General features: G+C 36.9%; 1 protein-coding gene across 7 annotated transcripts in view; it reads right to left on the bottom strand.

Annotated features, from left to right (window-relative positions):
- The window catches only part of LOC149771356 (E3 ubiquitin-protein ligase TRIM33-like), a 137,050-nt gene that overhangs the window by 42,814 nt on the left and 78,396 nt on the right, over positions 1-15,840 (bottom strand). For all 7 annotated transcript variants that reach the window (XM_089948557.1, XM_089948556.1, XM_089948555.1 and 4 more), the window contains one exon: positions 4,852-4,869. In XM_089948557.1, coding sequence (XP_089804683.1) covers positions 4,852-4,869 — 18 coding nt within the window. The remainder of the gene's footprint in view (positions 1-4,851; positions 4,870-15,840) is intronic.

The following is a 15,840-nucleotide window of genomic DNA, read 5'->3' on the forward strand; positions in this document are numbered from 1 at the left end:
AACGAGAACAGAATACATAGAGAGCAAGTGGAATCATATATAGATTTAGATTTGTGATTGACGCCAATGTGATAGGTGGTTAATTATAATATCATGAGCTCGTCATGGCCACAGCAAGAGCAACTCCAAGACAACCCTGTCACGATCGCAATTTATAAATAGCGTAAGTTCCTCTTTACAGTTACACTTTGCATTCATGGACAATACATTATTTGTTGAATTTTACAAAGCTTGTTGCTTCTCACTTTTTGTGTTACAAGTTTTAACACCATAGAGTCATTATCTATAGATATAAAACAGACATAGGGTCTGAATTTGTCACAACATCATGCACTACATATTTTGCACAGGTCCCTTTATCCATGAGTAAATGTAACCAGTGATTTGAAGAAAAAAAATTCCTTTAAACAATCAGCTTTTCAAGTAGAATATATGCTATTAAATTGAAAATAACAGTATATATAGACAACTAATAAAAAAAAGGGTATATGTGTTCATCGATTTATTTTTAACTAATTAAATAAGATATTAACCGTGGGTACACTTCCTGAAAAAAAATCGCTTCAAGCGAATCCAACTTAATAGGGAAAACAAATACCTCTCTCGTTGCTAATATTTACTAAATGTATCGAAGTATCTATTAACTATTCCTATTTGCCCACATAACAGTCGGACACTTTATAATTCGACTAACAGAATCTCAGACTCCGTTGTGTTAAAAATGTTATTTTAAATAGCCACCGACTTTACTAATCGTGCTGAGACTAATTTCTGACGCTGCTAGATGTTTTCATAATATACTGTTACAAGCCAGGGGTCTTTACTTGTCAAGAACCTGGCGCGATATTCTCTCTAGAAGTCATAAGTTTACCCCAGCTTTCCAAAGACTTCCATACAACTTAGAAAGCCCGACGTGTCCATTCTATATCTAAATTGTACTCTAATCAATGCAAAATCACATATCCCACAACCTGCCAAATATCCACCAACCGCCCGCACGGCCTCTTTTCGTTAGGTTTCCGTTCCGCCTGCAGTTCTCGCCGTAGAAACTATGCAACTGTCCCTTAACACAAAGAACTATTTCAACTATGCCACCTGAGGCCAGTCAAACTATGGTTTCAATGTACTTTCCCACTGTATAACTGCACTACATTTGCCACCATGGCGACATAAACGGTATCTGCCGAGACCATTCTTTTTCATTTCATTGTGTAATATACCGGTTTCCTACCGTAAATACTGCCATTGCAGTCACGCCACCAATGTACACCACTAGTTTTAGTATGGACTTTGTTATTACATGGACACTCGTTCGGTTTGAACCTGAATTCACTACTAGTGAACTTTGGCGTCATGGAAACTCGCTAACACTTTACTCCGTGACGTTTGCTCCAAGTAATTGGCTAATAATTTCAGGTAAAGGAACATATATTGCACTGAATTCAAATATTCAGACAACTAATCACAAAAATCTAAGAATTCCTTAACACGGGGCGCTATAACCATCTGCGCATACTCCAAACTTATTACAATACATTATTCGGGAATGCAGCATGTATTTCAGTTATTTTACCAGAGCCGACAGCCAAAAAGGTTAATACGTACATGACCGGAAAAGCAATTGCGACTAGCATGCCTGCAACTGTCATTGTCGCTGTAGCAAGTAAACAAGTTAACATATACTAAGTTACACTTGCATTTATATTTTGCGAATTAACGGTTACCTTGGAATTGATGTCCTCCTCGATTGTTTTGTGCACGATTATAGCCATGAGGGTCGGTCTCACTTATAATATCAATATTCTTTTAGATTTCCTTAGAACATCTTAAATCCTGCCCCTGCGTGGTGTTGTTAACGATCGTTCTCGCTTTGTGGCTAAGAACTGTTACACGGTGAAATCCGTATTTGGTGAACAGTAGTCTGGATTTTGTTTCGCCAATCGAGTTAATGTTTTTAATTCAATAACTGACTTGAAATTTAATCGCAGTAGCTTTCTCGGAATATAAAGAATTTTCTGCTAAATGCGGTCCTCTTTCTGTCGACGTTGTCGTCTGTGTTTTACAAAGCATTTGATACAGATAAAACACGGTTCAGTGTCTCAAGAAATAAAGCAGCTCTTCTTGGATGATTTTATGCATACAAATTTAAAAAATGCCATGTAGCACCAGGGTTCATATTCTAGGGAAGGGCAACACACTGGAGTCTCAACTTAGGCTTGCTTTCCAATTTTAAGCACAGTATATACAATTTCCATTGAAATAGCTATTTTCTTACCGAAAATAAAAGATATAAAGTAAGTGACTATGCTGTTCAAAAAAGGATGGGTTGATTGGTTATTTTCCTAAGTCCACTTTTTTACCCATAATTGATCATATTAAGCCGGGGAAATGAGAGCTGGATGTAATTCTGAAGGAAACACTAATGCTGCAGACTTGGGTTACCTTGAGAACGTATCAAACCAGCGACCCTTGGTTCGTGAGTCCGAGGTTTATCCATGTAGATAATGTATAACAAAATATGAATAATTTATCCTTATAAATGGTGATACACAATGATTTACATTGAAAACATTATGAACTCGAGACATTCATGGATATAATGCCAACATTTAGCTGCAGAACAACAAATGATATCGCATAGAACCGCCATATACCACCGAAACAGACAACATATCACTTAACGAATTTTTCGTTTACGTCAGTGCGACTTGCATTAAAGAACAATCAACTGACAATATGATTAAAGGTACGAAGTTCACATTATAAATTACTGAACTTACGATGATAGTCACCAGAAAGGAAAAGACAGGCGCGTTTGCCTGGAAGCAATTGATAGGGTGAATACTAATATATCAATACAATATCACACTAGAATTGCAGTTAACCGTGATTTTATGTACTACCTCACTTTCATCAGTAGTATTTAGTCTATAATAATAATGATGCCATATGATTAAGAATATATTTATTCACATCTATGACAAGGCACCAACGAATGATATTGAAAATACATAGTTTTCCCAAATGCAATGTTTTCACAGGATACTATCAAGTAACGATGAGAATCGAGGTAGAATGTATAAACGTTTGATAAATAAATGAATGTTTATAAGATTCTGAGTGCTTACCGACATTCGACAGGAATCTTAATCATAAACGTTCGGTAGTAGTACATTTGCATTTCTAACAACGCAATTTGACGTATACTATCAATTCCAATTTGCTCCAAATTAGTTTACATATTACACGTCATTTTATGTCCTTAATGTCTTTACTCTTCTTTCTTTGTAAATGTATTATTTTCATTTGTCACAGCATTTAGAAACAACGCACTCAATTTCGTCAGCTTTTTGAAAGCTATATGAGATAACTAAGCATGATTCAGACAGAGATATAATTTTCTATCTTATCATGAAAGCCTAATTTAATTCATATCTGGTCCAACTGCCCAAGAGAAAATTAAACCATCAATGATTTGAAAGCTGTTTCAAAGATATGTATATACCCGCTAAAACATCTAATGAAAAATATAATGAACATAATATCTCTGAATATCCATCAAATTATGTAAAAGTGTAATCTTAATATATTTCCTTTTTTATTATCGATACTCAGAAAAAGCACGTAGCCACATACCCATTTCACATCAAGATAATTTTCGTTCCCCTGGCTAGTAAAAATATTGTAGGAGTATAATTCAATTATGGAACTTCTCACCTTAACAAGAGGCGCAAGACAAACGACCGTAACTTGAGAATGTGCATAATGGTTACCATGTGATCTTGCTTTAATAGCTGAATATTCAATTGTTCCGTAGATTCTTAGTAAAACAACGTAAACTATTCGAGCTAACCAACGTTATGGCTCTAGCAAACGTTTAAATGTAGCGCAATCGAGAGAGGGAAAACATTCAAACAATAATCAGCAGAACGAGTAAATATCCAGAGCGATGGAATACTTGTAGTAGGGTAGAATGATGGAAATATTCATCACAAATATCTCTGACATAGATATGAAAGCAGCCTAGTTCCTTAACGCTATGGTGTGTACCAAAAATGAGGTCTAAAACACAATACCTAAGTTAATGAATTTAAAGACTAGAGACAGTTAGGACAAAATAAACCATGTGCTTACAAAAGGGCGTTTTCAGTCCGGAAAGGGAGCTAATTGTAAGAATAACAAGTTTAAGGATTTATGGAGTGGACACATCTCGAAAGCTAGTCCTGCACGAAAAGGCTTTGTCCGGAGACTAGCAAATAAACAAATATGGCATGCAGATGTTTCAGTACCTTATTCCGTCAATCAGCTTTAGTCTAATCCAAGATACGATAGTAGTGAGGCTCGTGGTACGGACGATGGTCTCGATGTTATGGTATTACGCGCGCGACGCAGTGTGTATTGGCGTCTTAGTAAAGCGGAGTATTGCTATGGATGACCAAATGCCTGGTTGGAAATCCCTCAGCATTTTCTTAGATTGAACGATTGATCACATTCCCGTCGCTTTAATCGAATTCGAGACGCATTTTCCTAACAGAAACAATGGAAGCAATACCAATATACGACTTAAAATTCGAAGCATCGAGGGCTCTAGACCTTCATCAGTCACATTTTCAGTTCTCCATTACAAAAGTGGACGAATCTAAGCCAGGTATGCAGAAGTGGAAAGACACGTTACAAAAATTTACAGTTCTAGAAGACTTACCTAATTAGAAATAGTGTCATTGATATCTTATCCTCAAAAACTAAAGAAATTACATGATAAATGAAGACTTTGCAATCAGTCGTTCAGTAACGATTAACGTCGAGTAATACATATTATATAATGCATAACGTGTTCAAAACAGTACTTACCTTGGGATACTTCGAGCGCTGAAAGAACACAATAAGCGTGATAATAGGAATGGTAAAATAAACTTCTCTTAGGTAGTTTCAATATATTTTGTTTTAATGCATGTAGGTGTTTAGAGATCATAGCATTATCCAATGCATACTTTATGCCGATTTTGTGAAAGTAGATGCAATCTTTCAGATCTTTTGGTTCATAAGGATGCTATTTTCCTTTCTTCCCCGTGAAAACAAACAAGTCATATTCGATAAATAAACTTCCCGCATTTTCTTTACAATCTCACACTATGTCTCTGAAATGTAAAATATTCCGAGTAGCTGTAAATTGTTCTATACTGTATACTTTGTTTGCTATGGCTGGTGCCGTTTAACTATCTTCCATTACAATTGTTATGATGCTTAATACGATCATCTTCTTTAGGATAAAATACATGGTCTCTTGATCCTTAAGGTGTTGGTGTGGGATGAACTAAACATTGATAAAAAGGTTTAATTTTCGAGTAACCTCTCCGTTATCCCTCATATATTTATTTTTATCCATGCTATATATCCAGTAATGGGAATATCGAATATCAAGCCATATAAATTTTCTTTGTATCATTATTGCCAAAGGATACATTTTACTCGCTGTCTACTATTGAATTGTAAAAATATATATATTCTTTTGCACAAGGCATAAAAACTTTCTTTGTATCATTCAGAGAAATGGTACCTCCGAATGAATGTAAATTTATTTATGAGTTTACGCGTACCTCCCTGTATAAGCTGTAGTGAGTAACTCTGCAAGAATAGTCATCTACTGCATGAATGAGGAGTGGCAATAGCAAGATTTGTAATATGGCCACATTTGATATTGTGAATAAAACCTACTGATGTGACCATCTAGTACTCAGAAGGAATAGCGATAACATGATTTTCAAGACGGCTGCTGTGGTGGCCATATTATATGTCCGTGCAGCACCATTTTCTTCTCGGACCAACTAAACACGAGTCGTGTGTGTGTGTGTGTGTGTGTGTGTGTGTGTGTGCGTGTGTGTGTGTGTGTGTGTGTAACGTTTCATGGCAATCCTCTGCGAAGTGTACGAGGATGAAAAATTGTGCTGACAGATGGATGGACAATGGATAACATACCAACCCATAGTCTCTTCTGGTCTACGACAAAGAGGTTAGTTTATACCACCCGTAGAAGTGGCTTACAGTAGTAAGTTGGGTCACTCTGACAGATATATTTTCCTGGGTCAAGTATACTAACAGAAAGTAAAAATAATGCAAAAATGTAATCATTGGTTAATAAAAGATACAAGTGCGAGGAAGATGAAATAAAATAAAATATAATTTGCAGGCTTTGAGATTTATATGTCTATATGTTTATAAGTATATTTATATGCCACACGGAGAAATTTTGAACCACGTAACCCTGGTATTGCGGTTAATGTGTTTACTTCCGTTAACGGTTTTTATCTGATTGCACTATTCTCAGTTGGGCAACATGGACTATCTCATCTTTATTTGCTCTTGCTGACTGCACTACGTATTGATAAGGTAGCTAGCTCGATTAATTAACCGACAGAGCATGGACCCAACAACTTCTCACCGACCATGACTTGTACTGTGGTGGGAGTATTGGAAAATCGCTTAGAACAATAATGCCATAACCAGGCAAAAACATATTCAAATTAACTGCGATAGAATGAACTAATAATCTTCCTTATATCATCTACATGGACGGTGGATATTTCAACGTTCGAGTGGAAGTATCAGCTTCGAAAGACGCAAAAGTGCCTAGCTCCACAGCTAACGCTTATGAAACAACACACGTCACTGACCACGAGCAATGCTTCGGTGTGACGGGCAAAGCTGAGGTAACAGTACTGTATCGCAGAAAAGTCTCGGTTAGAGTTTTTCTTAAATCGATCGAGGTTACACCAAAAGCGATTCAGCAACGGTTCCATTCCCAAGCTGACATGATTTTGACAGGTGATAGCATTCGTTAGTTTGCCACAGCTATTCAGTGTTGGAGAAGCTTTTACTACCATTGACGCCAATGTCCGTGATCACTTGTGCATAATAATGATCCGAACACACAACATGTAATGTAAAATTGAGAATTGACCCAAATTCAATTAGTGTGTCATAACTTGAATGGTTGTGATAGTCACTTTATAATGCAAGCTATAACCAAGGCATCAAACTCAAAAAGAAGCGTAAACCACTACAACATGGAAACATACATGCCGTTTAAGCTATGCCTAGTGCAGTTAATCGATTCATTACAGTTTCTGAATTCGTCATTCGACAAGGCAAGCTTGCTAGTGCCGGATAATTTACAATCGATCTTTGATACTGTCGTACCAATACTGACTTATTAACGAGAAAAGGTGTGTATAAATACTAGTACATGAGTGACAGAACAAAGTTGTTGAAGCTCAGTTTCCACCGATCGAATCATTTTATTCAGCGCTTTCACTTGCCGGTATTTTAGATAAAGATTACGCGCATGTAGAGTTTGGTACTCATTCGAATGCAAACGCCTATCACAATCTATATTTGCAATCTGATTTATTGTTGCTCACTGATTTGTTTTAATAACCTTTCCTGGCTCTGTCATGCACATGTACTCGTTTCTTCTCGCATATTACTTTCGATCGACTCGAATGGCTTGGGATGCGTTGTTTTCGAAAGCAAGCATCGCGTTGGAAGTGCTCAGTGACGTTGAACATCATCTGTTTATTGAGCGCACTCTTCGTTGCCGCATGTCTATGGTGATGTACATATATGTTCGCTGCAAGAAATCAAATGTTGACGGGTATGAACCCTCTTTCCTGAGCAGTTCCATCAGGTGTCTCGAACTGAATAACCTCTATAACTAAGCAATGATGTAACCGTTACCGGCAGGTGGGTTTCATAGCTTGATCCCAAGGAAGCTTCGCTTCTTTCTCGAAAGCGTGTGCGATTACAACATCACCAGTGATCACATACATTTCTTCGGAGTTGATCTGGATTAACATGAACATTTACATGACTCACACGAGTATCTCCAGGCAGCAGAAGTGTTTTCAGTGTCTGGTACATGGCTGTATCCATATCATTGCTTGATCACCGATTAATCCAGACATAAATAAATTGAATACACCAATATATTACCAAGTCCTAGAACCAAACTCAAATATGTATTGCATGTACGAGTCCTGCAGCTGCATCTGCAATTGAGTATGCATGTAAGCAAGGTCCATCGCTAGCTTGAATTTCGCCAGAACGCTTGGGTGGCGTTGTATATTAAGATTAATAAGTAGCTGAGAACAAGCGAGTCTGAGTAGTACATTTTCAAGCTCATGAACAATTCCGTGTCCGGAACTCCATGGAGAATTCGCTCAAACGAATCTTATCGCTGACCCAACCATTGAAACAAAAAAGATTTATGATGGTGGATGTGTTGCCATACTCAGCCAAAACTGTAAATAGAAAAAATTCAAGCTGAAAAAACAATATATGCTGGTTCGTCTGTGCTGGAAGTGTCGAAGCTTCGCATGTACTAGTTTTACTATGACAAAATCAAACCGTCTGATCAGGATCGGTTCAAAATTTGCACAGTGACACCGACTCGCTGATTACGCACATCACCACCAGAGTTGTACGCAGATATGATACAGCTGTGTTTTCTCAATGCATCTGATGCAGAGTATTATCCGAAATATCATCCGTTCTTAAGTATCACGAACAAAAAATTATGATCACATAAACGAATTGAAAAATATGTGAGACAGGGGCCTAAAATTGAATCGATTGTACTCTGACTCAAAAACATTAAAAGCGCAAAGGACTCACAGGAGCTATTGTGTAGAAGGATTTTAAACACGACATGTACGTGGAATGTCTTCGAGACCGATGTGAATTTAATCACACGGCAAATAGGATACGATTTCAGATATATCACATGCACTGAAGGGAGATTTTCCCGCTTGATATCAAGCGACGGATACTCCCGATGGAATCACCAATTACGCGTTTGGTCATCATGCTATTGCAAATGATAGGTCTACTGGTACATCAAATTCCACTTTTTCTGGAACGTCTTCCGTTTCCTGGAAATCAAATGCTCGGCTGGAAGGTCTGGTTCAACCATGCGACGATGATCCCAAACAATAATGTCTTGGTTGTTTTGGAGCAAAAATCTGTTCAGAGATAGCAAACGCATCGACGGACCATACTGAGGAAGATACACGATGCGATAGTACTACAGGTGCATACAGATACCGCAAAAATGTATCTTCAATTGGTCGTAACGGAGCCGGCTGTAAAATCATTCTCTGATTCGAGATAGATCCTCGCATGTGTCCAATCGCATTAACTGGTTTTAATCCAATCGTGAGTGTTACCTAATTGTTGAATTCTGATATGACTAGTGGAAGACGGATTACCTATTCGTTAGATATATCTTGCCTCATTACTGATTACTTCGCTTGTAGATGACCTATAAACCATTCCGCGAGTGTTCAATTAAATCATTCCGCAATAGGATGGTCGCGATGAATGTTGATACGCAGAACACAAGCTCGTAAAAGATGGATAGTTAGCAAAGCAGTAAAACACCAGATACAGTCTTTACCTGAATTCACTTGCAACAATTGTAGCCATACGAGCGGCGAAAATACATCAATACGACCGAGTGGATCAGCAACACTTGCAGAATCTTTTCATGTCAGCAGTTCGGTTTTCAGGCAACACCAACACTCGTTTATGCATACTAAATCGGAATCGTGTGGAAGAAACAATAAATCAAACCTAACTAAACCAATTATGTGTCTGCAAATCAAGCCACCCACGTGACATTTTCCTTGGTACTGGTAGATACATTTTCCAAAGCGCTTGTTTAGCCAACCATGTTAAAGCAATCATGAGTGAATTTAACTGTGCTGGCTAACTTTTCATCGGCGGTTTCACAAATTCATTACTCTCGCGGAATTTAAAATATGTTCGATAATGTCACGCTTTTGAATCCTTTGCTTTGTTTGTGTAACAGTTATTTTGCTTTTAATGAGAGGAACTTACGAGTGCAGTCTTAACTATGGCACATCTTTTGACGACCCATCTTACAATTCCTTCTCCAGCACCTGGTCCCACAATGGTATTCAAGTCATGGAGGAGATCTACATCATCGCGCTGACGTGCACGGATATCACTCGATGCTTTATAAGCAAGGTCAGTAGGCAACAAGCAGCATGAATACGATTCCTGGTAATTCCACAGGCTTTCTTTGTTATAATCGTGTTGCATATTCAGCTGTTTACATGGCGCTTAGTAACTATATCAAGGAAGGAGCTTTTCTCCAGGGTATTTACTTTATGGTGTTACCGATAACTTTCCTAATGCAACTGCTATATAACTTCCTCTTTTGGTTTAGTGTGTGGCGCTTCTTAGCTCTATATCGAACACAATATTTAATAATCATTGCACGTCCAGTGTGTGTTGATCTCAAGTTAGATTTGCGACACGAAGTTTCATGCGAAGTCATGCAGAATAAAAATGCTTGATCATATTATATACTGTCTCGTTAAAATGCCACACAGAAAGGAAAATCTGCATTTCATAGATTTTTTGGTCATTGACTTCTCCGCACTTCCATCTCTTAAACCGTCCAAACACTGAGACGGAGACCTATTTCCAAACTCAGTTCGTGCATCGATCATTGGTCCCGCTGGATCAGAAAAACTCTTAACTGTTGCTGAATATGATTTTGCTAGGGTGCAGCGGAATCATTTATACATGGCCAAAGGTTATATGGTTCTAAACTATTTTCTGAAAATACTGCTAAGCAGACATGGCAACACCACCACAATCGATTTATTTCCAGCATCAGTGAAACATAAATCATTGATGATCTGAATGCAAGCGAAAACATTCGTATATTTTACGACGATGTGAAGCTTGAAAATCAAGTCAGTTCTGCACAAGTATTTTTTTCATGAATCAGTCTCAAACACACTCATGTTATTAGCGTGATTGAATGATAAAAACATGCGCAGACGGGGATTCGCGATAACTTTAACATGTTGATAATATTTTGTGGCATTGACAATCGTGAAATTTGGGCTATTTACCAAGGAATACTTTTCAACAACTTTGAATTAGTTAAAAAGAGAATGATCTCGACTGTTATTTAAAAATTGTGCACTTGTTCGTGTAATAATTATTAGGCAAAAGCGATCGTTAGATGGAAAAGGTACCGGCGTATGCGGTGTGCTATTAGATAAAACGGGTGCAAAATACCCAGAACACACAATCGCTTGAAATTTAAATATCCCTCAGGCAGAGGTTTACTGTGATTGTGCGACAGTTGTATCAGTGTAAACGGGTACTTGGCTAGAACTGCTTGAGTTTATTGCACCTGGAAACAATGAGTTTGGACAGCGTCTGCCAGTCCTGCAACTGTACTACGTGATTGTATTATCAATATAACTATGATGGTCATTAAATGTTCTCGACTTAAAAAAAAGAAGCGAGGCGGAAAAACAGTTCTGAAATGAAATCACAAACAGATCCGTGCTGATATTAAAATAATATACACTCGTGCATGGTCTTAGATGATATTGTGATCTTGCATCAGCAGCAACTGTTGATCTTGTTGTGGCTGGAATCATAAGAACGACAAACATCTTAAGTGCACAAACTGGATTTATTTGCGGGGCTATAACGATAGTAACCGTTGTCTCTGGTGCTGCCATCAATACTATTGCATTCAGGAATACGTTTCTTTTGATAGCTGCTAGCAGTAACACAAATAGTTTGAACACGATCAATAAAGTGTATTCGGTGGCAATCGAGGATAAAATAACTAGCACGGCTGAATTAGCGACAGTTTTGACAGAGATGGGAAATGTCCGACAACTCCGAGCACAAAGAAGAAAAATGTTGTTTTGGGATTTACAAACAATATAATTCAAACAAGATTGGCCTCATCTGTAATCTCAGCAAATAGCCTGGGCAACCTTCCATCTATCAAACACTCATGGTTGCGTAATAGCTGTATAAAACCTAATTTGTATACATTTTCACTATTTTAATGGATTAACCATCCTGGGGTTGCGCATTTCTGTATTTTATTTCCTTACCTTGTCATGAAGGATACCGGCTGTTGTGAACAGTCAAGACCCAAAGAGGGAGCGAGACAAACGCCCCATAATAACACTACCGAAACAATAACATACATGTTAAAGCAATTGATTGTAGCATTCTAAACGACCATTTCTTCAAAACATACATGTCATTAAACAAGCATGCTAAACAAATCAGAAACATAAAGCAACTTGAAACAGGGAGAAATTTGACTGTCTAACATTAAGTGTTTCTGCTCACAGTATTTATCAGGAAGCCTAGTCGCCTACAAAACGAGGATCGACGTACATTTACCAGGATGTATAACGCTCATAAAAGTGGTTATGACGCATTCCCTCGTATCTTTCTGAAATATTGTTCTCCTTGGCTGGTGAGTCTAGAATATGTAAGCATAGAAACAATACTAACTTCAGGCAAATACATTTTTGTTGAAAAATAAAACTACGCTCTTGCACGTGGACTAATATATACAAAACAACATGGGATGGAGAAATGTATGCATCCATTGAAAGTAAATCGGATGATCAAAGAACACACGTGCTATCCAGTTATTAAGATGAGAATAGAAATCTGAATATCATCTATGCCCGAATTGGGATTGAATATAGAATTCTACAGTGTGCCTTTGACATTAAATATATATATGAGATAATCTTCTATATGCATCTTGTAAAAACGTTGAAAATGCCTAATACATACATGCATGTATGTAGGCATGCGTCCATCCATCCATCCATCCATACATAACGTACATACATGTAAGTAATATTATTGCATACCCTAACGAACAATCATCACTTTATACCAGCAGTATGGTCATATGCAGCTGAAACACACATACATATAAACATTCATCCTTCCATCCATCCATCCATCCATCCATCCATCCATCCATACATACATGCATACATACATACATACATACATACATACATACATACATACATACAATGAAACTAACATTCGTGCAGCAAATTATGAAACTATTTTAGATTTTTAATCTGCTGTCGCTACAATTAACTATATATAATCTATTATTGGCTTCGTCTGTGAAAACAATTCGCGTACATATATGATTTATACTTATACAAAAGCAAGCACGAGTCTTAAAGGACTCTTCAGAAATTCTACACTTTTTCGTTATTTAAATCATTTGAATCCCTTCTAGCTCACTATATCTGAGTAAGAGTAACACATATTGCTTACACATTACACCGGTGAACTCCAACGCTCATTTGTCTCAAATTCTCCATTTTTCCTCCTCTATTACTAACTTTATGCTTTTTCCACAATATTTTATTATAATGTTATTTCTTTATTTCTCTGCATAATGTGCACCCTTTGTATCCAACGTGTTCTCTAAGTTGTAAAAATGTGCAGCCGCATCCGACTAAAAGAGTTACGAAAATACGGTGATATAACGAAACTGAGAAACTGTTCAAATCATTTAAACATCCAGTTGTATTGGTCACTTGTACATAAACAGCTACTCATAGTTTTACAATAAAGGTTTCAATGATATACGTTTCATAGTTCAAGCCTGAGGTGAAACGAACCACAATAAATACGTTAGTATATCCTTTACAGCTCAGGTAGTATAGTTTATGACTAGTAATTAGGGCGTCGCGATACATGAAAATCTAGGCGGAGAGATACATTCATTTTGCTCCTATTCCATCTCCGGTATGGAATCATAACCAAAAGTATTAAAAGTACCATATTAATCAGACCAGTCATCGAACCAACAAAACAGTTTTCGATCAAATTATATCGATTCGTCTTACCATAAAAATATTTCTAATCATTAAATTAAAATATTACTTATGTAAACACACTCTTAATTTTCATATCATTCTTTAAAATATTGAGGGGATTGACGTTTCAGCGTTATGTCCGAATTACATGTCAGAGTAAGTTTTCCAATTTCAATGGCAATGAATGGATATTCCATTCAAATCTAGTTTTAGTTCCAGAAACAAAGAGAGCATTATATATTTATATACGCACACAAGATTGGGAGGAAGCAATTTAATTTATATTGTGTATTTGACCTATGTCCACGATTGAAGAGAGAGAGGTATTACCAAATTGACTATTCTCAATTGTTTAAAAGTAAATATATGAATTTGAATTCCGGACCAAGCTTTGATTACGACCGTAGATCATTGTTTTGTAAGTAAACTTTTTTATAATTTTATAGATATTTTATTAAAATGACCCAAATCTTGTAGATACTATGGTATCTTATGTCATGTGACATTAGAATACATAATATGAGGTAAACAGCTGTTCAATCCTATTATAATATATGTCTCTGGAATCTATTTACATCATTTGGTTTCTGAGGGTGTCCTTTGTGTCAATGTGATCGCTCACATACTCATCGAGCGAGGCACTCGCAGAAAATGTGCATATTTTGTGATCTATCAGTCTCATTTATTCAAGACTTGAAAAAAATCAGAAATCAATCTCTTTCATTTCGGATGTTGCTGACTTTTCAACATTCATGGCTGAGATTGACAGGGAGAAAACAAAATAATTATGTACAGATGATGCATAATTTCATCACCATTTGATTTATTTATTGACGATTATCTACGTAGCGATTCCTTGATAATTTGTGAGTCCACTAATATATTCGATTGCGTTATCAGGTATTGCTATATAATATCGATCTTGATGGGACCATGAGGGTCTTACGAGATTTTATTTACCCGCCGATCTCATTCGGTTCAATAACAAATCTGAATCTCTATATGATTCCATTGGCTCTGGATTGCACAGTTCTCTGTTCTTGTCTACAGCATAGTAGAATGGATCTCCAACTGGTATGAAGTGTACTCTCAAATATGGGTATTCGTGTTCTTCATCCGCGAATAAATGATGAAAATCACTTTTCTGCTTCTATTTTTGCATCGTCTCACTCATCCGCGTCGATTATTTTCAGATACGGCGACCGATTTGAGATTGTCTAAGTTATTGAAATCAAGTTATGTTGATATGATGGATCGCTAAATCCTGTCGTATTTTACCATCATGACATTCATACACAAATCGAGATACTTTCATCGTTTTCCTTCAACGATGACCAGACCCATTCATTCTAGCTAATCCACCGTGATTATAATTAGGTTAAGGAAACTTGTTAGTCTTCACGTGGCTAACTGCTCCATACTAGCCACTTTCATTTGCTCATTTCATGTTAATTACTAAAGGAATAGACTGGTCTTCCAGTAAGACATGTTGATATTATATACTGTCACATTGTATTTCCTATTGCTTTCATTTCGTTCTAAGGTAATTTACACGCTTATGATGTATATTAAGGTATCTTCTAGATTTTATGTTTCGTTATTGACATGAGTTTCTAAGACTAGATCGCTATGATGCATTTATCGTCCTAAAAATGCTGGATGACATCTAATGTGTCGACAGTAATCCATAGTCTATCGACGTGGTCTTGTCCAGGACCGAAGCAGACTGAGTAGTTGTACGCAACGTCGACTCAATTCGAGGTATGAGCAAATCATTTTTTTAGATTGTTACTCCATGACAATACTTATATGTATCATGGGAACTATTACCGGATTGACATAGCACGCGCTAGGCAACAAAGCAAAAGAAACAGTATTCCAACTTTGATAAATTCGTTCATCCAATTCATATTAAATAAGACATCAGCTGTGAAACTAGGTCTAACAATAAAGAAAAAGCAGTGGTCACGACGGTATTGCTGATGATGATTCACTGTCTGCGGACTTTCCAAGCACTATATCGTTATTTGGAATTTTATTCACAAAAATATATGAGACAAATAAATACCCAAACTTCATTAAATAATCGATGGTAATTACGATCTTTCAGGATGGGAGGAAGAGCTTA

Source organism: Sinohyriopsis cumingii, unplaced genomic scaffold (genome assembly GCF_028554795.1).
Source record: "Sinohyriopsis cumingii isolate HCF-2022 unplaced genomic scaffold, ASM2855479v2 utg001937l, whole genome shotgun sequence".
NCBI classification, from domain to species: Eukaryota; Metazoa; Mollusca; class Bivalvia; order Unionida; family Unionidae; genus Sinohyriopsis; species Sinohyriopsis cumingii.